The 27,704-nt window shown below is 40.6% G+C and overlaps 1 protein-coding gene across 2 annotated transcripts in view; it reads right to left on the bottom strand.

Annotated features, from left to right (window-relative positions):
• Nucleotides 1–27,704, bottom strand: part of DOCK8 (dedicator of cytokinesis 8) — a 75,473-nt gene that overhangs the window by 30,104 nt on the left and 17,665 nt on the right. For both annotated transcript variants that reach the window (XM_009640601.2, XM_035896076.1), the window contains exons 14-24: nt 16,665–16,782; nt 14,929–14,999; nt 14,119–14,257; nt 12,567–12,668; nt 11,800–11,895; nt 9,180–9,414; nt 8,108–8,272; nt 6,176–6,351; nt 4,324–4,419; nt 2,975–3,070; nt 2,037–2,186 (exon numbers count right to left, since the gene is read on the bottom strand). In XM_009640601.2, coding sequence (XP_009638896.1) covers nt 2,037–2,186; nt 2,975–3,070; nt 4,324–4,419; nt 6,176–6,351; nt 8,108–8,272; nt 9,180–9,414; nt 11,800–11,895; nt 12,567–12,668; nt 14,119–14,257; nt 14,929–14,999; nt 16,665–16,782 — 1,444 coding nt within the window. The remainder of the gene's footprint in view (nt 1–2,036; nt 2,187–2,974; nt 3,071–4,323; nt 4,420–6,175; nt 6,352–8,107; nt 8,273–9,179; nt 9,415–11,799; nt 11,896–12,566; nt 12,669–14,118; nt 14,258–14,928; nt 15,000–16,664; nt 16,783–27,704) is intronic.

The raw sequence follows: 27,704 nt of genomic DNA, 5'->3' as shown, positions 1-27,704 counted from the left end.
CAAGCATTTTGTTTAGAAATTTTAAGTTTAAAACTGGTAGTAAAAAAATACTGGTAAGATAAATATGTGGGTTTTACCGTTTAGCAGCTAAGCTCTTGCGTACTTAGAATTGGCCTGATTACCAGAGATACGCAGCCAGCAAGTAAAAATCACGAAGAACCTCATGTGCCCTCTAAAATAAAGCTACAGTTACTTCAAACATACCAATTTAAATCATAAAATCTCAGTAGCACATGTAGTGCGCCAAGAGAAATTTTTGGAGGTGCCTGAGGGATCTGCACACATTTAATGCTCAGAGCCCTTGGGTGGGTTCACTCAAGACTGACAGAGGAGATGACTTAGAAAAATGTTGCCCCTACTCATGTCTCTGACTAGTAAGAACAGGTGTGCAGCACCTCAGGGTGGTTACAATTCAATTTTTTATTTTTCAATCTTTCTCTTGCTGTTCAGGAATATATATATATATATATACACACACACACACATATATATAATTTCCTGTGATCTGGAATTTACAGAGCAAAACATTTTTCTACTGTGAAGGAAAAATTACCCTTACTGGGTAGGCTAAAATATGCCAGACATATCACTGTAGAATCTCAGGGCAATCTGAAATGCTCAACCATGTATTGAAATACAGATTATTACTGCTTGGATTTAAAAATCAGGCACACATTACCTACTGCTGCTCTGCACAACTAACCAATGTCCCTAATTTGCAAACACTGCAGTGGGATTTTCACACATAATCAGGTTCTGTACACTCACTCTATCAAAATTGAATTGAATTAACAGCCCATAAAAGCCTGTGTATTTCTTGTGAGGAAGCCATAAAATACTAATCTCTTGGCAAACAGTTCCGTTAAAACATTTTTAATGTAAGAAATTCTTATTACACAACATATTTTAAAAAAAAAAGTCACCGATTCCTTAAGTAAACGTTTCTGTGGAAATAATTTCTCTGCATGTTGGCTATCATGGAAGCACACCAAAGGATTAAGCAAAGGGTAAAGCTTTAGGAACAACTTCTTGGTGGACAGTGACAATCACTTCTGCCATCCTCTGCCCTCAGTTGTCTGGTCTTGGCCCTTTCCCAGTTTCTGCTCTTCAAAAGAACAGAGAGGCACACACAGAGAAGTGGATCAGGAAACTGAGTTGGTTGAAAGGTAACCAGCAGATCAGCTCTCCAGCCTGGTCTGCCCTGTGGCAGAGCACACTGCTAGGCTAGCACAGTGCATTTGGCAGCTTTGGGGCATGAAAACAAGTTGATTGTAACAACTCAACAAACAATAGTCACGCAGTGCCTACCTGTGGCCTTAACTTCGTCTATTGGCCAGTGCAGAGTGACATCAATGATATAAGCTGACAGTTTTAATATTAAAATATAAATTACATTTTGTGATCCTTTCAACTTTATAATCTGTTTCATCAGTGCAACTTGTTGAAATATATCAGGAGAAATAATTTAATGGGATTTAGGGCTTATTTCTTGCCCTTAATTTTCATGTGCCCAGTGCCTCTTTAAAGAGGTCTGGGGTTAGATCACTCATGGCTGGATTTTGCAACCCTCGGGACAAATAGTGCCTTCATATTGCATAGTCCACTGCCATCAGAGAAGTCAAATAGGGAATAAAACACTCTGCAGTAGAAATGAGGGTAACAGGAAAGGGGGATAAAAGGAAAAAGCCCTGCTTGGGCTGCAGTTTAATGTCCTGGCTAACCTGGCATAAAGCAGCACTGTCACTGAAAATGGGTGTCCAAACTTTCCTGTTGATGGGGAAAGGGATTCCCTCCCTGCACCCTGCAGCCATACTGAGGCTGGGGAGCTGAGCTGAATAAAACCACACCACCTGCCAGGGGAGCACAAGGCTGCCCCTTGCACAGCCACAACTCTCGCTTAAGGTCCTTGGGAGAATACCACCTCAGTTTTGGCCTAATTCTAGTTTACACTGCTAAAGGTGAAACAGGATTAAATACAGCTCAAAGTAACACAGGGTGAGTAGCAAAGGTCCACAGTGCTTATTTCACACATTTACCTTCTGTGGTTTGACTAAAAGTGCAGCAATCTCTGAAGTAACCACACTAACTATAGTGGTAATATCATCTTTGAAGCGATCGGAGAATCGGCTTTTTCGTGGGTTGTCTTGCTTCTCTATGTTGTGAACATACTGAGCCATACTCTTTATCTGCAAAGGAGAGAAAAAGTATTTTAAAAATGCCCAAACTGGAGGTAAAACTACTGCTTTAAGTTAGTCTATAAGAGTAAATTTCCCTACTTGGTTTTCCATGAATGCAATCACTCTCATCTTCTCAAAGCTGCTGTGATTAATCCAGCATGTACTGGTAATGACAACAGAGACCCTAAGACTCAAACACATACAGGCACTGATTCCTGTTCATGTTCACGCAGGTGGCACTTAGCACCTGAACTCAGAATCACCCTCCCCAGTCCCTTGCATCTGCAGCTCTGAAATGCTGCTGTTTGCCACTTTTGCCCTTCATGATAACAGACAGGGAGCGACACTTCTGGAATCAAGTCTTATTTCTTGACTTGCTATTGAGTTGCTTATATGCTGCCAGTGGAAAGCAGTATGTTTTTTCCACTGGCATCCATCACCCCAGGCCTCTGTGAAACTGAGTTTGGGGAGCCTTTTCATTGCTTCCATATTGTTAACAAAGTGGAAAAGGTATTCACAGAAAAGGAAAGGCTCATATTGATGCCTGTCTTTCAGCTTTCTCCAAGCTGTGGACCACCATGCACGTAGTTCATGCAGGACTTTGCCATCACAGGCTGTCAGTGGGGAATAGAGGTGAACATGGAGAATTCCTTAGTTGTACTTCCATTATTTGGGACCTCTCCTTTTCATACTGGAGCTGAGTAAGTGAAGAGATCACCACCCAACTAAATCTGTGCCTGGAGTGCCTGCCACATTTCAACATTAACTCACTATAAAATACAATTGTCAAATCTTACCAGGAGCTCGAAGAAGAACCAGGCATACTTGAAGACAGATTCTCTCACCATACCAGTGCTGACCACCATCTGCAGTGCCAGCTCCTCGTGGAAATGCTAGATAATAAACACAGAGTTTTGGGAAACGGCTTTTCAATCAACTCATCTCCATATAGGGGAATCAGCAGCTGGATGGGGATGTGTGGACATCCCTGTATGATGAGACGGCAGATTTGATCAAATTGACATATAGAGAGTGTTGGTAGCAAACAGACTTTGGGACCCATTTTTCTGTGGATCCAGAATGCTGGATGCCTTTGGCCTATCCCCAGACTATTGGCTGTGTGCATGACAGGGAGCAGTCATGTTCCCCACTCCCCCTAAGCATTTTCATTTAGCACATGCATATTTTTTGTGAGAAGGCAGAAGTAAGATTGTGTCTGTAAAGACACAGCAATAGCCACAGAACACAGAACAGCTTGCAAAGAGGTTTGTAGCTGGAGGCAATACTCCTTGCAGTGATGTGTGACCGTAAGACGCCCAATCCCAATGATCTAAAGTTTTAAGAAACTCAAATCCAGACTAAATATTTATTGCAATGTCTGTTTTCCATTCCTGACAGAAACAATAAAGCTAATGAGATTCATAAGCATATTTACTTTGAATATCAATCCATCCAATATTCAGATTTGGTATAAACCTCTATCCTTTTTGGCAGAAATCAGACTAACAAACAGGAGTAAGAAAGGAGAGTTTCTTAACTGCAACTCCTATTCTAAACTGCTTATTGCAGGGGTTTTCCCTGCTTCTTGATCCAAAGCCACTTCTGCTGATCAATGCCAAACATAAGATACAGCTCTGGAAAAATTATCTGTGTGATATGGTATCTTCTATGTTGTTAAAAAGCTATTTGGGAATACACACTCAAGATGGGAAGGAATTTCTTGATTCTAAAAGCTGCAAAACAGGGAAAAGAAACCCATTCTTTACAGAAGAAAGAGATGGCAAACATTTCTGAATGCAGTTTACTGTAACATGTAAAGGCAGGTATTCAAGGGTAAACAGCAGTGGAAAAAGACAGAGGCCCTAAGACCTTGAGAAAGAGAGCAAAAGGGAGGATCCAGGCAGGCTGGTACTTGTCTAAATCTGTCCTGGTAAAAGAATCTAAAGACTCTGGAGCAGAAGCAGAAAAGTTTGGGTAATATTTACCTACTGATTCAGTATTCCATCACAAACTCCTTGTTTGATAAAACTGGTTGCTATTTTGTTCTCTCTTTCCCCTCTCCTTATTTAGAAGTGCTAATTACCAGCACTGCCTCAGGAGGCTCCAGCCTCTGTTAACGTGTGCCCTCATGCTTATTGTTAGCTACCTTTTTATTCGATGGTCTTGGGCTCGCACAAACACTTGGCATGTCATTTGTTCCTTCAACGTAAAAGGACATCCGACTGGAGCTGTGATCCATAGGCTGGAGGGAATAGCCAGAAGACATACATAATAGTAAGTTAATACATAACTTAAGCTAATTAACAGAGATGAAAACAGCAGTGGTGGTTTTTTCGGAAGGTGTGAACGGATGTTCACCTGAACAGCTCTTCTCTTTCCTTCTCCCCATCCCCCAGCAGCCGCAGGAGCGTCCAAACGCCAACACTGCCATCACCTGCCCAATTGCAGCACTGCGGGTGTATTTTGGAAACACTACAACTCACCCTTTCAAGGGTAACTGTCCTTTCAAGTTTATCTGGCGGCTCTGCATCTGAAATTAACTAGCATCTGAGGAGTCTTCCTTCCACTAAAAGTAATGCCAATTTAAAAGGCACTGAAATGGCAATAGCCAATTGTAAAGTCCTATATTTGTCAATGTGATGAAGCTGTAGTACCAAACATTTTAATTTTGTATTAATTTTGAAAAAAACCACAGTACATTAGAGTAAAATTTGTAAAGCTATTAAGTAAAAATCTACATTATTAAAAATTTCTATGGATGAATGTGTATGCCCATAAAAACAAACCAAATAGATTGGCAAAGTCTGTGCATCTTACTAGTTCTGGTTCAATATACTGAAGGCAAGCCCCCATTCACTTTAACTGGAGAGGCATGTGATCATTCAATGGAGAAAAGACTTCAAAATTTTTCTGACAATAACCTGCTTGAGAAGCGGTATTTTGCACACATAACACTCAAAGAAAAGGGCAGGGGGGATACGGTTCAGAGCTCAGCAGACATGCTGCTGCAGAGCGCTGCCAGGGCTGCAGCCAGGAGCAGGCTCCTTGCACAGGGGAAAAATCCTGCTTTTGTCAGTGGCACAGCTTCCCAGTTGCTGCTGAATGGGGAGCGCTAGATTTTGGTTTCTCCAGAGACCTGAGCACAGCCATCCCCACAAAGCTGTGAGATGAGCCTGGGATGCTGTAGACCAGCAGGCACCAGGTGCCAATCAGGGATGCAATATCCTGCTTCTCAGCTGTCATCATCCTTTCTATCCTGCAAGCTGTCAGCAGCATATGTAGTTGTGGATGAGAAAGACAGAGGAAGTTTGTGTTTCACTCTGCAGTTGAATTAAGTATTTGGAAAGACCCAGTTACAAAATGTGGCCAATACTATAGCCGATACAAAAAATGTATCGGCCATAAATAGTATAATAGCCAGTATAAAATCATGAGGCTGCTGTCATATAAGTCGCCTAGTTTTTTTTAACAGAAAATTATTTAGCACTAAACAGGCTCTGTGATTTAAAAAAAAAAAAAAAAAGAGTTAAAAGGAGGAAGAATAAACTATCAGTGCATTTTAGGAAAACTGTTTCCTTTCCAAAGACTCTTTTCACCCCTTTCAGAAAGTGAATCTGTTCCCAGTGTAATCAATATCAGTCTTTTCTCACACTGACTCTGTGCAGCCTGGACCAGCCCATGTCAACAGATGTGAACAGAACCTAAATGTCAGGAAGAACAGGGAGTGAGGCATGTCAAAAAAGCAAATCCCTCTGTGGAGTGTCTAAGCCTCACACAAGAAACAGAGTTCTTACCGCTTGCTCTCTTCACTGATAAGAGATATCAGAGTTTAGCAATGGGATTTAATGTGTGTCTATGCTAAATAAGATAAATACCAAATGCTTCTGGTGATACATACAGTGCATTTACAAGAAGTAAATCCAACCCTCCAAGAACAAATCTAGATTATTAGGCTTTGGCTCGTACAATTCTCCAGATATTTGACTTTGTTCTCTTACCTTAGATGACATGATGTTTTTGACCTCCTCATCAGCAGCAGTTTGTGTAACAGTGATGTCTGGATTGCTGCAGCTTATCACTCGGCTCTGCAGGAGTTTACTCCCAACAGACATTGCGGAAGTGCGTCCAAAAGTGTAATAGCGAGACTCTGCCAAAATGGCACTGCTGCCTGCACCTGCCCATAAGGAGATGTTTGAACTAAGACTAAAGGACGTATATATGAGACAAACATGAGATTCAAGCCAGCTTTGCTCAGTGCTGTTATAGCATCAGCATTTTGAACAGCACAGAGCTCCTGAAAATCTCACCACCATTAACAAATTACGTAGGCATTGAATGATAAGGTGCAGATGTTTTCAAAGTCAGCAGCTCACAGGGTGATTGCACAAGCAGTAACAAAATATTAACATGGCTACCTGAGTGGCAGCACTATTACAATAGTTCTTTCTTCTTTCCATCAGCTCTTTTTAATTTGCTGTAGATTAAGACAAGATTCACAGGCCTAAACACAAAATCCTACCTTCAGCATATAATATTTAACACCACATTCAAAATATCCAAGGAAGCAGGGAGCACTACCAGCAGAAATTTCACTAAATGATTACCTAGTTTTCAGCTTCCCCATGAACCTTATTTTTCCAGGATAAAGTATTTCCAAGTGTAGGCAAGCTCAGAGGTTTTAGCACATCCTAACATCAATCTTCTAAATGTCCCTCAAGGGGGATTTAAATTAATATTTGAAAGAGAAAAGGACCTACATATCTTTAGCTCCCACAGCACAGCTGCTTTGTGGCAAGTCGGTTAATATATAGCAATTGATCAAATGAATCCTATAGGCTTCAGGACAACGGACTGCAGCAGAGTAACAGAATGGCTAAGGTTGGAAGGGACCTCTGGAGGTCAGTTGGTCCATCCCCTCTACTCAAGCAGGGCCACCTAGAGCCAGTTGCTCAGGACCACGTCCAAAAGGCTTTTGAATATCACCACAGTGAGAGACTCCACCACCTCTACCACCCTTGGTTACCCTCACAGGAAAAAAGTGTTTCCTGACATTCAGAGGGAACCTCCTGTGTTTCAGTTTGTGCCCACTGCCTCTGGTCCTGTCACTGGACAGGAAACAGCCTGTCTCTGTCTTCTTTGCACCCTCCCTTCAGGTCTTTGTATACATTGAAGATCCTCCCTGAGCCTTCTCTTGTCCAGGCTGAATGGTCCCAGCTCCCTCAGCCTTTCCTCATAGGAGAGATGCTCCAGCCCCTTCATCACCTTCATTGCCTTCGGCTGGTCTCTCTCCAGTATGTCCATGTCTCTCTTGTACTGAGGAGCCCAGAACTGGACACAGCACTCCAGGTGTGGCCTGATTAGTGCTGAGTAGAGGAGAAGGATGACTTCCCTCAACCTGCTGGCCAACATACAGGATTTTATCCTATGATGACATCCTTAATGTGATGGGGAAATTGGCAGAGCCACTGTGCCACTTGGCAATAAGTTAGTTTGCATGGAAAGCAGTTTGCTGATGTACAGGTCGGTAAGAAATTGGCCTCTTAAGGCCATTTTAATTTCTGGAGGAAATTCCTCTAAAGAGAGCCTCAGGTTAGGAGATGTCTCTCACTTTCATCTTCACAAAGCTACAGCATTGCATATAGCTGTGGAGTCCTCTCACTTCAACTTTGTATCCTAAATGAATGACTGAGAGAGAGAGATTATGGGGGGCAAGTCCACATTTCTCTTTGCAGTGCTGAGATCCCTGACCTTCCTCTGAGAAAAACAATATATCTGAACAGTGCTGTGCTTAACAGTATGCAGTCTGGGTCTGAGAAGTTGTGTTTGCTATTTTATAGGCCAGTTCCCCAAGTCCTCCCCTCAGAAGCACCACGCTGCATAGCATGTACCAAGAAAAAAGATTACTTTTGCTACCCTTGCACCAATATTACCTGGTTTGACTACTTCTCTTTGAGGGTCTGGCAGACGAAATACATAGTAGACGTAAGATGCCAGGAGGCAATTCCTTCCATGCTGGTCTTTGCTCAGGTCTTTGCTGTTGTGGAGACTATTCACTATTGCAACCACAGATTCAAAGGCAAACTGTGAGAAGTTGGCTATGAAACAAAGGCAAGAATTAGTCTCAGCACTGAAGGGTGAAAGCATTCTTTGTACCACCATCTAATCCTACATGCTTTAATTCAGTCCTTAACAAATTCAGAGCTCTAGAAAGCAATTGCTATAGTTGACCAGACCCATTGGCCTACATAGGCCAATAGCACTCTTCAGCAGATCCACTGACTTTCAACCCAATCACTCCATCACTTTGTACTACATAAAAGCAGATTGTAACTCTTAATTACCATTCCTAGCAGCCTTCATGAATTTCCTAAAAATACCTACTTAGAGAACAGTAAGACTCATTATTCTCTAGATGACAGGCAAATACAAGTTATCAGGCTTTTCCACAAATATTATAGTGAATGACAAGTGTTGATTACCAAAATGAGACAGGAAATAAATGACACCACTGCCTCCACGTATGCCTTCCCTCCAGAGTTAACATATGATGGGCAACTGGCAGCCTCAGTAACAGAAAAATCTGCACGCATTTCTATATACTCTCTGGTTTTGTGCTCACACAATTCTGCCCAAAGACACTTGGGCAGAGGACATGGTGCAGTCAGCAATGTCAGCTCTAGGATAGGTGATTTTGCTGGTGTTTTCCTTGCAAAACAACTGAATTCCAAATGAAGTTAAACCACAATCCACCTTCTGAGCTATATTTCCAGGTATGTAACCTACTACGATTTAACGTACCTCCCAACCAGACTCTAAGAGTCTCATATGTAGGGGGAAAAGGAGAGAAGACAGGAACTCAGTTAAACCTGATTGAATTGTGCAGTGAAACCATGTCTTGAGAAGTGGACTACCCCAAGTACTAAATCTGAACCTGGATATTTAGCAATCATTTCCCCAACATCTCTAGGTTGCTTGCACTATCACTCCAAGGCCAGTAAATACCTGTCTGGCCAGCTATGACCATGGGCTGTACAGCCAGCTGGAAAAGTTTATCTAATACCAAGTGTAAAAACAAGACAAGAGGTTCAAGGCGTGAAGAATTCAAACAGATAATGCTGAGTTTCAATTCATGTTCCAGTGTAGCTTCTGTAATCTTCTGGTCCATCAGTCGAATGGGGAATGTCACTTGACTTTCCAGAGAATGGCAAAGAGTGAAGAACTTCTCCAGGTGATTGTCCTGCAAATACAGTGTACTCACAGTTAACAAAGTTGATATAGTTCAGGCTGCTGCTAGCTAAGCAAAGCCTTATTGTCCCACCTGATGGGATGGGAGAAAATATTTTCACCCTTCCTTGCAGTGTTGGCTAGCCCTAGAGATCAATTTGTAAAGCAGCTGTCACAGCCTTTTGTTTGTTTCTTTTCATCTGGCTCAAACTCAGACTCTGGTTAGATCAGATTAAAAGCAGAAAAGTTAAAGCCCTCACTAAAGTGATTATTTCATTTCATGTAAAAACTGTTCCCTCTCTCTGATAAAACTCCATCACGTTATAGTTCCTCTATAGTTCCTCTGCCACCCACACCTGAATTCCAGCTGCATACAGGTTACGTGCCTTATGAGTATACCCTACTTGTATTTAAAAAGCATGCTGCAGAAGTGCGATGGACCTGCTTCAGACACAGGGCATCCAGTTGTTAGGACATGGCTACCAGGGTTAACTAGAATGGGATGGTGGGTAGGAGACATCGTAAAGCAGCAGAAACAAAATAAAGCTGCTCTGCCAGTATCCCAATAAGATGGGCAAAGCTCCAATTTCCTATCACATTTAAATGACCAGAATTGTATAGTTCTCATGCAGCACTAAGCTTGTGTCCCCACACTACACGGCATTGATGGCTGATCTGCCTAAAGCACTCTGGCAATATAACCTCTCCCTACAGGCAGGGTGGTGCTATGTGTCTCCAGATGTAGACACATCGCCTGAGCTAGACTTAGAGAACACATGATGCAGACTGCAGAAACTGGCACTATGCTCTGCCAGTGTCTTTCAAACACAGCCTAAGCAGACCCTTGCTCAGCTGAGAGTACACCAGGCTCCCTATTGCTTCATGTGACTTGCTGCTGAGTGCTCTTTTGTTCACTTGTACCAATGGAATCATAGAATCATTTAGGTTGGAAAAGACCTTTAAGATCATCAAGTCCAACCGCTAACCTAACCCTGCCATCCCACCACTAAACCATCTCCCTAAGCACCTCGTCAACCCATCTTTTAAATACCTCCAAGGATGGGGACTCCACCACCTCCCTGGGCAGCCTGTTCCAGTGCTTGACAAGAATTTCTGTGAAGAAATTTTTCCTAATATCCAATCTAAACCTCCCCCGGCACAACTTGAGGCCATTTCCTCTCATCCTATTGCCCATTACCAAGGAGAAGAGGCCAACCCCCACCTCACTACAGCCTCCTTTCAGGCAGCTGTAGAGGGTGATAAGGTCTCCCCTCAGCCTCCTCTTCTCCAGGCTAAACAACCCCAGTTCCCTCAGCCGCTCCCCATCAGCCTTGTGCTCCAGACCCCTCACCAGCTTTGTGGCTCTCCTCTGGACATGTTCCAGCAACACAACGTCTTTCTTGCAGGGAGGGGCCCCAAACCGGACACAGTATTCGAGGCGTGGCCTCAGCAGTGCTGAGTACAGGGGCACGAACACTTCCCTACTCCTGCTGGCCACACTATTCCTGATAGAGGCCAGGATGCCATTGGCCTTCTGGGCCACCTGGGCACACTGCTGGCTCATATTCAGCTGGCTGTCAACCAGTACCCCCAGGTCCTTTTCCGCCAGGCAGCTCTCCAGCCACTCTTCCCCAAGCTTGTAGCATTGCATGGGGTTGTTGTGACTCAAGTGCAGGACCCGGCACGTGGCCTTGTTGAACCTCATACAGTTGGCCTCAGCCCATCGATCCAGCCTGTCCAGGTCCCTCTGCAGAGCCCTCCTCCCCTCCAGCAGATCGACACTACCACCCAGTGCAAACTTACTGAGGGTGCACTCAATCCCCTCGTCCAGGTCATTGATAAAGATGTTAAACAAGACCGGCCCTAGAACTGAGCCCTGGGGAACACCACTTGTGACTGGCCGCCAACTGGATTTAACTGCATTGACCACAACTCTCTGGGCTCAGCCATCCATCCCGTATTTTACACAGAGAAGAGTACACGTGTCTAAGCCATGAGCCACCAGCTTCTCTAGGAGAATGCTGTGGGAAACTGTCAAAGGCTTTGCTGAAGTCCAGGTAGAGAACATCCACAGCCTTTCCTTCATCCACCAGGCAGGTCACCTGGTCATAGAAGGAAATCAGGTTGGTCAGGCAGGACCCGCCTTTCATGAACCCATGCTGGCTGGGCCTGATCCCCTGATTTTCCTGCATAATGTCCTGCAGTATGTCCTGCATAGATTTCATTTCACCAAAGGATTTCATTCACTGAGGATATCAGGTTATTTCCATAGCTGTTAGCTGTTTTTAAACCTGTGTGGGCTTAAACATCTCCATTTCATAAACCTCCTAAATTGGCCTGGACATCTGAATTCTCTTTGCAATGAAACTTCAGCTGTTTGTTGCTTCTGATGCATTACCTGAGTGTGAACAGATGAAACAGCTTGCACTTCAACATTGAAAACACCCTTGTGTCCTTCAACCCACTTAATAGGTGGTGTCTGAGGTGGAACTTTCTGTGACAGAAAAGAAATATGGGAATCATCATTTTCCTTTTAACGATCAAACAGAAAGTCTTCAGCTAAGCATCTTGTTCTCATAGACTACATGGAGAGAAGTTGATGCATTGAACAGGGAAATGTGGAGCACTTCAGCTGGATGCCTTACACAGACAGTACAAACATACATCTTCAGATGGGATATTTTTAAGGTTAGAAGTTCCCAGTTAAAGAACTGCCAAAGGCACTCCATGGTGATGCGGTACAATTTAAGCCTCTGGACAGTTTCCTACTTCCCATATTTACTCAGAAGGCACAGCTTTCTGCTCCAGTATCAGCACCTGATTCCATTTATCCTCTCTCTCCCACACAGCCACAAAAAATGAGCAAATCATCCCATGGAAGAAAGCAAACTATTGACTTGACACCCTCTAAACAAATGTATCCCTGATTAGACAATTTACAAGGATTTGCTTGGATAACTAACTTTAAAAAACAAAATATAACAATATAAAATAATAATAACACCAGTGATAATAATAACAACAACATTTTTCTCCAGAGCTTTCCATTTCTAAAGTACAAAAAGAAGGCATTGTCTAAAGCAGACAGAAACGTTGGTTTGTAAAACACTTTTGCTGTTCTTCTACATTAGGAAAATATTATCTTTTCATAATTCTCTTTGTTACCTCGGGAGAGTGAATTGAGTAGTGGCAAGGCAGCTTATCCAAAGCAACAGGAAGACAATAATGTCCAGTTTGAAGACGATCATTTAATAGAATCGGCAGCCACTGAAACAAATGAAGAGAAAACACAGCAATATTCATGACTAGACATGATTAAGGCTATTTATCTAATCTGTTATGTACAGTCAACAAAACAACAAATGAGATATTGACCCAAGCTTCTCTACTCTAACCCATTCAACAGTAATTTCTTTGCATTTTAAATTCACTGATAGCTACTGTAGAAAAATATACAAGACTGCTTTACAAACCATCCCTTTTGCAGAAAACAAACACAGAGCTTTTCATGTGTGACATATATTTTTCTAAGAAGGATTTAGTAGAGTCCATGGTTTTATTTAAAAAATCACATATCTTGAATAGACCGACCCTTGGCTTTGAAGCAAATCAACAGACTTAAAGTTTTGCTAAGGATAAATTGAACATCTTCGTTGTAGTCACCATGAGGATTAAGGCCAGAATGACTCATCATAACTCTGTATTGGTATTTGGACACTATTTTTCTCATATTCAAGTCTGAAAGAGGCTGTGCATTTGAGTATCACAGGGCAGAAACATTTTGTATTTAGGTGAACAGAAGCTTGAAAATTAAGTCCTTACCTATGTCAAGTCTTGCTCCTGAACTACAAACTAATTTACTTCTTACCAATCCCACTGACATTGATGGGACTACATCTGTCCATAAAAGAAAGCTCATTTGAAAGGATTCTCAGTACTGGGATCAAAACCAAACACAAACTTCATAGTAGGAACACATGGAAAGCACTTGTCTGGCCCCACCAGTCAATTGCTGACCATAGCACTAAGATGTTTTCAAATCTGAAGTATTATCATAATTTATGTTTTTTTTTAAATTTTAAAATCTCTCCAGTTAAAAATATCGACTGATAAAGAAAAAGGTCAAAACAACTATGCTAAAATATGTATTTCTTAAGCTAAAACATGCTAGTCTCACCATGAAGATAACAAATGCAAGAGAATTACATTTTACCTTCCAGATTCTTTCTGGTTTGTGATTTTGATGTGGATAAAACACACTTTAGAACATAAATGACATGCCATATAAAACCTAATTGAAATATTATATTATTTGTTACCTCATGTATGAACATGTTAGATAGCAGTAAATAATCATAATTGTGTACATTTTAAGGTATTTTTTGTGATAAATAAAATCTAACAGAATTAGTTGATATAACAATATGCTATAAAGTGTTAGTGTTGCAAATATTTAGTTGCATACTTAACTTCAGTTGCATCAGGTGAATTCACCAACTTCATAGACACTTAAAAATGTAAAATTATAGGACGAGGATGTAACATAGCACAGGCTGCATCTGGCTTCTGTGAATTAACATTAAGACCTTCTACTGGGTTTGATGTATTACTATAATCAGAACGGGAATATATGACAAAATTCTTGACAAGCGAAGAGTCTGTTTGCATGGGATGTAGCTACATACACACACACACTTATATATCACATGGAACTTACTGAATATCCAATGAGGGTTTCCACAGATGCTCCTTGCTTTGGCTGGCAGCTGATGTGATAGAACGTGAACAATAGATGGTGTTTCTCTGTGAGTTTTGCTGGCAGCTTAATTTTCACTTCTTCATAAAAGTCAGGGGACCTGTTTAAAAAAACATGCCAAGCACATTTCCAATGTAAGTAAGAGACTAAGCAGAAGGCAAATTTGCCAGTAGGCTTTTAGAGGCTATGGTTATAAAAATTGTATAAATCCTGAAAACAGCCTCAGAGATGAGTTAAACAAAGTACATATACATACAGTTATACTTATGAACTATCTACACCTTTGAATCAGGAAGAACAAAACCAGTATCAGCTGGAATGTTTCAGCTTTCACCCATGTCTATACTTTCAAAAACATTCTATCTTAATTTTGGGTTCCAGCATATTTGTTGTGTCAATCCTAAATCCCAAGTGCACATTCATGAGAATGAGAATGTCCCTTCAGCACTTTTGGGCCTGTGAATTCACCGAAGTGAATGCTGTTACAAAGTTGTGCTTCTGCTTCCTGCTCCTGCTCATTAATCTTCAGATTAGAAATATTCTCAACTAATTTCAGAAAAGCTCCAAACAAGAAAAGCAATGGTTGCTTACGCAATGGACACTTATGCAAATGCACGTAGCAATCCAAATTAGATATGACAAATCCGCATAAAATGTAAATGTTTAGAATGGATTAGTACCAGCATTCCTTGATGAACTATGTAGGCTAGAGATTATGTAAAGAGGTCATGATTAATACTTCTCAAGTCATAAAAATGGTACAATACTTACTTATTATGATATGTGATAGCTGTGTGTATTTCTTGCACAAATTCTGGACCTGAAGATTTCCCAAAAATAACCTACATTAAAAAGAAAAGAAAGTAACAGCAGCCAGGTCTAAAGCATTTAATTGTCATCATCTTGTATAAATTTTAAGACAGTATCCAAAGGCTGAAAATTACTCTTCAATTTTGTCTTAGCACATTGACACAAATGTCTTATTACCAAGCATCTTCCCACACACTCAGGGTAAACACCAGGAAAATGGAGTAGAGGTCATTTCTGGAGCCACTGACTATCTCACATCAAATTCTCCAGTCATGTACTAAAAAGTTAGGAACTGCAGGAATAAAGTTACGGTAAGTCTCTTAAACATTGTCACATTGCTTTTAACCAAATGTTAAAAAGTCAAATTAAAATTAGTTTTAGAATTTGTTTTTCCGTTGTAGCCTGCTCATTTAGGGTGAGATCCATCTCTCCATACCTTAGAGGTCCAAAGTTCCATTACAATCAATGTAGAGAAATTGGCATTTTTGGTGCTTGATTTGCTTCCCTCATTTTGGACATAGCCTCATGGTAAAGACCTGGAATTCAGTAACTTTAAAGGGAGCCCTGGAAGATGAGCTTAGACATGGATATCTGTACAGCACAAGTCCATATGTATTGAGATGAAGCTCTCTCAGTGGAAAGGAATGCCAGATGAACTGTGTCTTTCCTAAGCATTTGTCAAAATCTAATTGTAATATGGGCAGAGTTTAAGGAAACCAACAATGCAGTATTCTGTAAAAGATGGTGCTACATTCACGTGGCACAGCTCCAGCTCTGGAAGGACCGCAGCTTGGGAAAACACTGTGCTGATGCTCTGATTTCAATTCCAGAGCTCCTGTGGAGTAAGGCTGCAAAGTATACACTGTGCAGTGTCAGCATGCTGATAAAGGCTGGTCATGTGTCAGTCCTTGCTCTGGCATACTGTTGAATGAAAGTTCCTCTAATATTTCCATTCATTTTTTCCCCCTCCAACATATAAAAGCACAAAAGATTTTATCCCAATGTCATTCTCAAATAGCCAATTATACTGTCTGAAAATTTCCAAAAAAAATCAGGCTAAAGCAGACATCTAGGTTAGAACACTTCAACCTGAACATCTGAAGCTTGGTCATGCTGAAGAGATCTTATAATGAGAAATGTTGAACAACCTCAATGAAGGCAGTGCTGCCTGCTCTGCTAGTAGTATGCCCTAATACACAGTGTGTTTCAAACATGGAAAACTCTACATAGACTGCATGATTGTGCACCTGTTCAGATTCAGGCAATGAAGACCCCAACTTCTACTTTCCGGTGTTACACCTGAGTATTTGTGTACACAGAGTGCGTACAAAGGTGTTACACTGGAAGACAAGACTACATCATTCTTCAAAGGTCTCCGAAGCTCTGCGAATTTTACCATTAGAGTTTCCAACACAGCATTGATTTAATACAATGTCACTCATCTGAAAATAAGGTAGGAAGACTTAGATAAGAGGGACTAATATGCCTCTGCTCCACTCAAGTGACAAGTCTTTCCTGTTGTGGGTAAGGACTACGGCCCTGCTTTCTGACAAGCTTCACAAGTTCTCTGATGTTAGGCTTCCTAGGGCACCACTAGAAACTGTGGGGATGGGAAGTAAGCAATGAGTTCTCTCTTCAGAGGTTCCTCAGGAATGCACATAAGCAAAAGTCTACCAAGAAATCTCAGCATTTATTACCGGCATTGCACAGGATGGGTCTTCGCCACACATGAACTGGATCTTGATGGTAATGTTTCTTGCAGAAGCTGGTCGGTTAGCAAAATTCAGCCTCTGAGGGTAAACATAGAGGAGATTTCTGGAAGAAAGAAAATGAAGAATCAAATGGGTAAATGGCAAGCGTTTGTGTTTCAAAACAAAGTGTATAAACTAGCATTTTGCTGACTGCTGTTCCTGCCCTTCTGTTCCACCTATATAGAAAAAGCTTTGCCAGAACTCGATTTCAAAAGTTCAGAAGGAAAATGTAAGTTCTTGCAGTGACACACAGAACATCCTATGTTTAAAGTTTCTCATACAGTAAGCTATGTTTTTGAGAAGGCAGTCTTCCTATCTCTCTTTTCTTTTAAAATATGTAAGTGGCCGTTACAAATGAATTAGTATTTTTGCTTGATGTAATGAAAAGCAGGAACCTCTCAAGAAAGCAGCTCCCTTCTCAGCTGTGAAGAATCAGATTTTGGAAGGGGTAAGGAATCACTTAGAGGTGATAAAAACAAGTAAACCGGCAAATAAACCCAGCAGCTGAAGTTCATACATTCCTACTTATAGCAACAAAATGGCATATATTTCTAGATTATGCAAATCAAAAAGCCATGTCAATAAACTTGAGTAAATACAAACAAGAAATTCTGAACTATAATTCTAGAAGCTGACAGATTTTAGTAATTAATATGAATAATGCTTTAAAATACAGCGTACTTTGCTGTTTACAAACTTCTGTACATGGACAGATCACTAAACTTAAAAAGCACTTTTAATTTCTGTGGGAAATTCAGCAGCATAGATGGTTTGCCAAGGTCAAAATCCAACAATTCTCTTTGAAGAGTCCAAATGGTAATAGAAAGCTTTTTCTCCAGTTAAGTCCATGTTAAGTCTGAGATTCCACCAAGACCTGGATTACACATATTCTGGCATCACAATTATGTCTATTTAGTGTCTCATTTTCCCGGTCTGGTATAGAATTCTCACTGTTTGACCTCTGAGTGCAAGGGGAGGAGGGCTCTGCAGGGGGACCTGGACAGGCTGGATCGATGGGCCGAGCCCAACTGTATGAGGATCTTGAATACCTTGAACACTGTGTTAGGTTTTGGGCCCCTCCCTACAAGAAAGATGTTGCGTTGCTGGAACATGTCCAGAGGACAGCCACAAAGCTGGTGAGGGGTCTGGAGCACAAGGCTGATGGGGAGCGGCTGAGGGAATAGGGGTTGTTCAACCTGGAGAAAAGGAGGCTAAGGGGGGACCTTGTCACTGTCTACAACCACCTGAAAGGAGGCTGTAGCGTGGTGGCAGTTGGTGTCTTCTCCCTCATAACAGGTGATGGGACAAGGGGAAATGGTCTGAAGTTGCACCAGGGAAGGTTTAGATTGGACATTAGGAAAAATTTCTTCACACAAAGGGTTGTCAGGCTCTGGAATGGGCTGCCCAGGGAGGTGGTGGAGTCCCCATCCCTGGAGGTATTTAAAAGAAGGATAGATGAGGTGCTTAGAGACATGGTTTAGTGGTGGGATGGCAGTGCTAGGTTAACGGTTGGACTTGATGATCTTAAAGGTCTTTTCCAACCTAAACAATTCTATGATTCTATGATTCTATGAATAAGGCTGGTGTTGGTGGAAGTATGCTGTCTTCCAATGAGAAACAATGAGAACTACTCATGGGCTTTTATGCTTTCTTTAGCTCTGTTGACAGTCAGAAGCTACACACAAAAGCCCCCTGTCCTCAGTTATCTCCTCAGTTATATAATCCACAGTTATCTCCTCAGCACCATTGCCAGCTGAAAATGTGGAGCAGCTTTGGAGAATGTTGTCATTTAGTCAGACAGTCCATCTTCCATTTGTTGAATCCCAAGACCTAGGTATCTGAGGCTGATTCTCCTTATTGTCACCATGTGACAATACTCTTCAACTACACAGTCCAAGCTACTTTGCTAACCAACACGAGCCATGGTATGCTTTTAGCAAACAAACTAGCATGTGACCTGCCCTTCCCTTTGTTCAGAATGCACTTTCTTCTTCACCCTCCTAAAATGCAATTTCTGCTCTGCCAAAATCTCTTCAAGATGATATTAGGAAAAGCTAAGTGAAAGAGAGAAATATATTGGTAACCTCTACTGAATTATGCTTGGAGTAATGACATATTAAATGAAGGATATTATCAATATTACATCTGCCAGAGGTGAAGAAATACATGTAGGGGAGGCTGCATAATCCAGTCATTGCTTCATTAATCTGCAGCCCAGTCAAAGATGTCACAAATCCATATAATGTGCCTGAGCACTGGATTTTACATTTAGATGTGACTTGAGATGAAAGATGTGTAAAATCACAAACAGAGAGCTCTCTGCTGACTACACAACCTAAGAAACATTATTCCAGGAAGTACTGTACCGCAGAGCTAAAGCTTGTGCCATTTATGCTCAAGCAGTTTTAGGGATCTTGCTTACATGTGTATTAAACCCATCAGTACTGAGGAAGAACAGAGGCAAATGCTGACTCTGGATATCCTGCAGAGATGAAAGTGATGACTGATTTTTTAAAGCAGGAAGGTGGGGAGATGATGAAAAGAGGTTCATTCACACAGGCATGAATTGTACACCCATTGCTGACCACTATATAGGTGCTACTGCCTACCAGCATCTGTATCCTCCAAAATCCTGAAAGGAAGCAATGACAAGGAGCATTTCCACATGACAGTTAGCAGGGGTGTCAGGGTAGCACATACTGCTGTCTTTTAAACAATAGGACAGCTAGCATGCCCATAAAGATGTGGAGAGCTCCAGGAGGCATTGTGTCTCCCTTGAGGCTCTGTGCTGAGCAGAAATATTCAAACAACGTGCCACAGCAATTACTTTTGGTCCATGTGATTAAACTTCTCCCCTTACTCCCCCTACAGAAAGTGCAGGGCTCCACCTCCAGATACAGTCAGATGTGCTTACAAAAAGCAAAAGAGCTATTTGGGACCTGGTATGGGTTTACAAAAGCCATGGCAGAGCACTCAACTTCACTGGACCAGTCTCACAGGACAGCAAGAGTCCTGGGTGAAGCATGGATCTGGACAGCTTCTCTGGGTTGGAGACTGACCCAGCAGAAGAATGGTAAGATAAGGGGCTATTTCAGAATCAGTTACTTGCTGGGAAAGCTCAAGGTCCATCTAGCCTGACACAGTACACCATGCAGCAATTCTCATTAGACTTAGGGGACTGGAACATTTCCCTTATGAGGAAAGGCTTGTTTAGCCTGAAGAAGAGAAGACTGAGGGGGGATCTAATCAACACGTACAAATATCTCTAGGGTGGATGTCATGAGGACGGAGCCAGACTCTTTTCAAGGGTGCCCAGTGACAGGATAAGGGGCAATGGGCACAAACTGAAGCATAATAGGTTGCAGTTGAACATGAAGAACAACTTCTTTACTTTGAGGGTGACAGAGCACTGGAACAGGCTGCCCAGGGGGGTTGTGAAGTCTCCTCTGGAGATATTCAAAGCCCACCTGGATGATGTCCTGTGCAACCTGCTCTAGATGAACCTGCTTTAGCAGGAGTGTTGGACTGGATCATCTCCTGAGGTCCCTTCCAACCCTTGCCATTCTATGATTCTGTGAATTTGCTAACATTCCTATGCTTTTGTGGGACTTCGCAGTGGTAATTTGATCACTTTCCATGGCCAAAGCAATGCAGACCTATCTTCTGCCAAAATAAAATCTATGCAGAGTTTCAAGTCTGTGACCCTTCTCATTGAATATTCCCGTTTGTAGTTATTGGTTGTGAACATGTGTGACATAATAAAATCCTTCTCCTTGCTAAATTACACAACATGTGAAGTGTCAACAAGTGCATCTCAAACTTCTAATGAATATTAAGCATACTCATTGGTGACTGTGACAAGAACGCCATACATAGCAAAAGCCAGTATATGTGCAAATAGTCACTACTGATACAAACCACAATGTTCTACAGGTGAACAGTGATGGATGGGCTAACATTGCCATTTAATGCTTATGGTACTGGAAACAAAAACTGATACACCCATTAGTTCCAATTTTCAATGTTTGTTGATTCCTCTAGGCTTCTGTCAGGGTGGGTGGAGAATCGTCAGAAAAAATGGTTGAAAATTATAATGCAAATTACAAACACTTTACCAAATATGGAAACCTGTTTTATTCTGCCACTGACTAGAACAAATGGCACAGTAACAGAACTTCAACATGTCATGTTCAAGACGATGTATATGTGTCATATATTCTGTATCTTAGTATGGATAATTTGGGTATAGTTTGAACGATTTTTCTCATGTTGCTAAAATTAGGAATCATCTAAAGAATCAGTGGTCAGATCCTCATTGATTTAAGCTGAGTGTGGTTGTCACTTTATTCTGTCCATTAGCATTGGTGTGAAAACCTTAATACATTTTCCATTAAAGTTTTAGTCAACACAAAAAAAATGTTGCCAGAAGAACTGAGTGGAAGGCTGACTCAAAACATCAGATATCTGCATATTCAAACCACAAAATGGTGACAAGAAAATAGATATTTCTAAATTTAAATGTGACCTAGAGCTTAGAGCCAAGTTAGACTAAAATTTTAATAGCTTTCTCTCCAGGATTCATAGTAATTCATTATACATCGTGGAATTACTTCAAATATCAAATATTGCAAGCAAGTAATCAATGAAATAATGTGTTTGAAAACCAAGACCAAAGGCAAAGAACTGAGATTTTGTGAATCATAAAAATCACCAACAAAATAATTTCTTACCTAACATATTGATTTTTTGGCGTGCAGCTGTAGGGAAGTTTTTGACCCACAATTGCCTACTTTACATCAGCTTTTTCAGAAGTTACTCTTAAAATGATTTTAAAGTTTTCAAATATGAAAATTGAAGGGATTATACCACCTTCTGATGTCTCTGTCTTCCATGCTGTGCAGTCCTCTACCAAACTAACCTCACTGTTCCATCGATAATACCCTGACTTCCCCTGCTGGTTCCAGTATTATTAAATTATTAAGTCATTATTGATGAGGATAAAATGAGTGGATAGCCACCAGGTATCAACTATTGCAAGTCAGGACACTGTAAGAACAAGCTGATAGGTCACACATAAGGCATTGTCCTGTTGCCCAAAGGAAGTATGAAAAGCTGAAAAAAGGAAGATAGTAACTGTACCATAGAGCTGTATTTTATACATCCATTCACCGTCCCAGGACCTGTGATTCCTCCAGCTGTGTAAACAGAGGTAAATATCTATCCCAAAAATCTTACTGAATATCTATAATCAGAGTGAAATTTCTGATATATCAGATTTTTACACATAATAGTGAACCTATTTGAAATATGATGATACAACTGAGAATTGTGGTGAGATAATTTTGTCCTGATATATTTAATTAGTAAATGACACAGTGAAGGAGTGCTAGTAAATACAACAGCATACCATGTGTTTACCAAAATACAGGTAACATGCCGCCTAGAAGTTACAAGTGTTAGATAATGTGAGGCAGTATTTCATATTTATCAGCATCTTCTTGTTGCCACAAACACTATGCACTTCTAGAATTTCAGTTGAAAATGCTTAAAAACCTTAGTGAATGACATAGGATTCAGCAGCATGCAAGATCCATGCAGCTAAATTCAACAGGTGGAATGTGGATTTAATTGTCTCACTGTCTCAATTGTCATTTACATACTCCCCCATCCTGACCTGGGAGGCTGGAAGCTATGCTGACAAACTGTGTATTTGTTGAGTGATGCCTCTTCTCTAAACTGTACATCTCAAAGTAACCATTTATCAAGCAAGAGGGTTTGGGGTTAATTCAACAAAAATGCCCAGCATTATTTGAACTTGGTGTATAAACATTAATCTGAACCTTCTAGCATTCTTGCATGGTAGGTATCTCCATGTGGATCTGAATGTGTGGTTGGAGAATATGAGATACAATCAATAAGCCAAGGTGTCCTGGTTTCGGCTGGGATAGAGTTAATTTTCCTCCTAGTAACTGGCATAGCGCTGTGTTTTGGATTTAGGATGAATGTTGGTAACACATTGATGCTTTAGTTATTGCTAAGCAGTGTTTACACCAGTCAGGGACTTTTCAGCTTTGCCTGCTCTACCAGGGGCACAAGAAGCTGGGAGGGGGCACAGCCAGGACAGCTGACCCCAAATGGCCAAAGGGCTATTCCAGACTATAGGATGTCATGCTCAGCATATAAAGCTGAGGGAAAAAGAAGGAAGTGGGGGACGTTAAGAGTGATGGCGTTATATGTGATGGAGCCCTGCTTTCCTGGAGATGGCTGAGCACCTGCCTGCCTGTGGGAAGGAGGGAATTAATTCCTTGTTTTGCTTTGCTTGTGTGTGCAGCTTTTGTTTTCCTTATTAAACTGTCTTTATTGAAAACCCACGAGTTTTCTCACTTTTACTCTCCTGATTCTCACCCCCATCACACCAGGGAGGAATAAGTGAGCAGCTGTGTGGTGCTGAGTTGCTGGCTCAGATTAAACCACAACACAAGGCATTGCAGAAAGTCAGTGGTAGAGCTGGAACTGGATTTAAAAACTGTCATTCAGTCCTACACTCCTTATACTTTAGGAAGTTGCTTGAAATGAGATACCTACATGTTAATTTCAAACTTTAATTCCTGCAGGTCTCTGGAAGACTCAATTTAGCTTCTTGTGAAAGAAAAGAGGACTAGATTATTTGGTATACATTATAAATTATTTTCATTTACTTTCTGTTGTTTTAGAAGCTTTCCTTAACATGATTTTGTTGCTGATAGTGCTCTTTTGTTTCCACACAGTAGACCAAAGAACAAACTAATACCGAGGCTGAAGAACAGTGACATCAAAAATAAAACATCAGATTTGTTTGGAAGGCAAAACACAGTATTTATCAGTATATAATAGATTTTAAATAGTATAAAAGTGCTCATCAGAATGTGAAAGCAGATGTTTTACTAATGATTTTCATACAGAGAGCTAGCAGGTATTCAAGACACCAAACTGTCAAGATTTTTTAAAATGCTATTGTTGCATTTTGATTTATACTTGCTTAAAATTCTGCTGAAAACAGAGTTTTCAAGAATCTGATTTATGACGTCAAATTACAATTAACCATAATATTCTGAAGAACCCCCAAACCCCTCTAATTAAACCACTTGCATTTTATTTTTTTTTAAAGAATAATTACACATTTCTTTAAAGGATTTGCTTTCATCTGGAAGTTTAGACAAATCCATATTTTATTCAGAGTCTCCACTCAGTGACTACACAGAGATCACCATGCCATGGCGGTAAGTTTTTTTCTCTGCCCGTATTACATAATTAATGAAGTCTGTTATGAGGAGTCAGGTGTAATACTTCATCTGAAAGCACTGTGACAAACAAGGTGCCTATGGGAAAGGGGCATGCACTCTCAGAATCCTGTTTGTGAAGTTTTTGTTTTCATTGCTGCTTCTTTGTTATGCAGTATTTGACAAAGTCATTTTTATCTCAGTAAAAAGCAAAGAAAAATTAGGAAACCTTCCATGAAACCTCTTACTGTTGAGATAATATAGTAGATGCCCAGGAAAGATTACAGAGCTTAGAAAAGAGCAGGCAGCTATTTGCATTGGGATAAGATCATGTGTATTGAGGACCAGAATAAATCAGGACACAGATCTCTGAAACTACAGCAACTGGCTTAAGCTGTTTCCTTCACCCATGCACAACAGTGCAATACTAATCTCCACTTTGTTTACTCTGAAAAAGAAGTTAGAAGTGCTAGCATCTCTGACTGGCAAGAAACTAAAGCAATGGCCCTGTAGAAGATGCACAGGGCTACTGAGCTCTCTCCAGATCCCATAGGCAGAGAGTGAGGACAGTGCCAAGTAGTTTGCAATTACTCCAAAAATCCCATCAGCATTAGACACTTCCCCTATCAAAGCAGTACTTCCTGTGCCTGGTTAAGCTGAGTTACCACTGAAGCAATGGGACAAATCCCTCTTTCTCAGCACCCACATTTCACAGTGGCAGTAAGCAGCATCATTTTCATTTATATTTTATGAGAAAATAAAATTATAAACAAACTTTAAATTATATGATTTTTCCTATTAAGAATAGAAGAGTATTGAAAGAAATAAATCTTGGTATGTTTTGACATTTTCAGGGAACTATTTTTATTAAAGAAATGTAGGTACACAACAAAAAGAAGTGCTCAATTTCACAGTGCACAAAGAAAGTGGGCTGGCTGATCTCTCTGGCATAAATCAGAAACAGCATCATTTAAAATAATGGCATTTACACCAGTATAAAAACTAGCAATAGCTAAGTTCAAAGACTATAACAGAAGACTCTGCTTCTCCTATCACAAAGGAAAAGCTATTATTTAAAAAGAAAAAGAAGACATTTTTCCTTTGAAATATCTCACATTGGCAAAAAAACCCAAACCAAGTAAACAAAATCTTTGCATTTCTTTTAAACATTCAGGAGAAAATCTAAACCTAGATGTTTCATTAGTATTTGTCTGGACATGTGTAGAGGTATTATTATGCCAGTAAGAGCTTACCAGACTGTATAAGTTTTCATTTTTTTGTTATTCACGTACATTTCTGTACCATTCATGGTAATGTTAATAGAAAACAGGTAATTATTTTATCAATTTTTCATTCTTGTACTATCTAAATCTATAGCATTGGCAAACATAAAATTTGGTTTGCAGACTTTACAGTCAAAGATTAGGAAACATTAAATCCCCTGTAACACACTAGCAGGCCATGACACTCAGTTATGACTAAATGCTAGCACATTGCTTAATTAAGACAGGATGGTTCTACTTTTCAGATTAGAGGACAGGGAATAAAATAACATGAAAGACTTAATATCTGGCTCTATTCAAATTCAGAGTTACTTTGCATAGATTAGTTTAATCTCAGGATCAAAACAGTATTCACCATACAGAGAACTAAGCAAGGAGAATTGCATGACAATTAAATTAAGCAAATACGTTGGCCTGTATTCCCTAGCTATGCTTTTGCTCACCAAATGGAGCACTGGCATGATTGTGTGGCAAAAGCGTCTCAGATGTGGCTAGGCGATCCCAGCTTGCGGGCAAAGGAGGTGCTTTCTATGGCACTGCACAAACACAAGTGTCACTTCCTGGACCCCACCAAGGTCCAGACTTGTCTGTTTTATTAAGTTTGCAAAGCTGCCTCGTCTGACTTTCTGGAGAAATATTGCTGGAGTTCATCAACAGTTTCAGCTGGCAACTCCCCTTTCTCATGCCAAACAAGTTTGTTGTCAGAAGGCATTCAAAACATGACCTAGCATTTCTGCATCTTTTTCACCAGTGTATCTAACTAACTGTCTAGGGTTTAATTTGGGTATTAAATGATTGAATTTCCAGTTTACAGTGTAACACTACTTATGGCATGTCTGTTGTGCCATCATCATTGATTCACTATTTAAGGTAAAGATTAATGAAGGCAAGTATTCTTTATAGATATTATCTTCATTATTACAAGTTAGGCTGGACAGATCCTACCTTGTTTTGTTACCATGACTTTTACTTAGGATGAAAATCAAAACAGAGCCCAAAAAACCTGAAGAGATTAAGCATGCTGGGTGTAAACTCTTGTGCAAATAACGTAACTGTTGAGCTATAGCAAGCATTTCTTCTAATGTGGGTGTGTGTATTCAACAGACAGCCTAGTAACTGAAGGATAGCGTGGAGACACCCAAACTTGCTTCAGGAGATGCACAAATTAATTTTCTGCATGGTGGCTTTGATATTCATGATGTCTGCCTGCAAAAGTTTACCTTCATGAGAACTAAAGAGAGAATATTCCATGCTGACTCAACTCTTTTTATTGCTAATGCTTTTAATTTTCAAAAGCAGACCTTTAGACACTACCAGGCTGCACACTGGAGTTAACATATGCTACTCCTCAGTGGGGCCAGACAATGAATAAGAAAGTTAAAATTCTGTTTTATTTTTTAATTTAAAAAAAAAAAAAGGCATTATTACTCAAGTTCATTTACATTTGCATTTTCAACTGTATAAAAACTACTTCCCCCAGAGAAATGTCTGCGTAAAACCTCTAAAAACTGGGGGAGAAAAAAAAAAAAAGACATTCACTTCTATCTTTGATAGAGAGAAGACAGTACCGTAACACTCCCCATTTTAGCATTCTGATGCTGAGAGTGCAAAGAAAGAGCCCTCAGGAGTTTGAATATCACAGATTCATGGCACAGCCCAGTAAAAATTCCTCCAAAACTTTTAATGAGGCTCTATCCAAACTAGCTTACTTACTCATTTCCCTGCTGACACCAGAATGCAAGCTGTTACGGTGAAGTAAGATGCCATTTCCTCTTTTTGCTTTCCTTAAAAGCTGAGACCCAAATCCAGCTGTCAACAACAGCCCCACTGTCTCTGCAGTTTACTCTGAAAGTGTGAAGCATCTCCCCAGAATAAATTAATCTGCAGCCTTGCAGTTCAGAGTCATACTGAACCACAAATTTTGCCCTTCCCTTCTCCCCTCCTGGGTGGGGTCAGGTGAGTGGGTGGCAGAGCTGGGTCTTGGCTGATCTCTGCTGCAAGAAGTGAATAAGCTTTACACCCCTTTATTCAGCTACTTTATTCTGTGATTCCTTACTGATAGTCACATCTTTGCCACTATTGCAATTCAGTACCTAGCTACTGTTTTAGGGATCAGAAAAGTCCCTTAGAATAGTGTCAACTACACTTCTAAGAAGCATTCTGCTTTACCTCCACGCCTTCATTAACACAATGCTCATATGAAAGCTAGTATTTCTGCGTCTATAATTCTGCAATACACCAATTTTGAATTATTACCATTTAGCTATTACCAATATCACTGCTCACTAGCCCTACTATGTTGCACAAACACATTGAAGCACATTCTTTTGATACTCATCTCTTCTTGGAGACTCAGATGTGCCAGACCACTAAGAAACTACAGGAATTGCTGAGCTGCATGCTACTGAACACTGTGGTCTCCCTGAAACCACCAAAATAGAACA

This window comes from Egretta garzetta, unplaced genomic scaffold (assembly GCF_000687185.1).
Source record: "Egretta garzetta isolate BGI_Z169 unplaced genomic scaffold, ASM68718v1 scaffold886, whole genome shotgun sequence".
NCBI lineage: Eukaryota > Metazoa > Chordata > Aves > Pelecaniformes > Ardeidae > Egretta > Egretta garzetta.
This window is presented reverse-complemented; position numbering and strand designations above follow the sequence as displayed.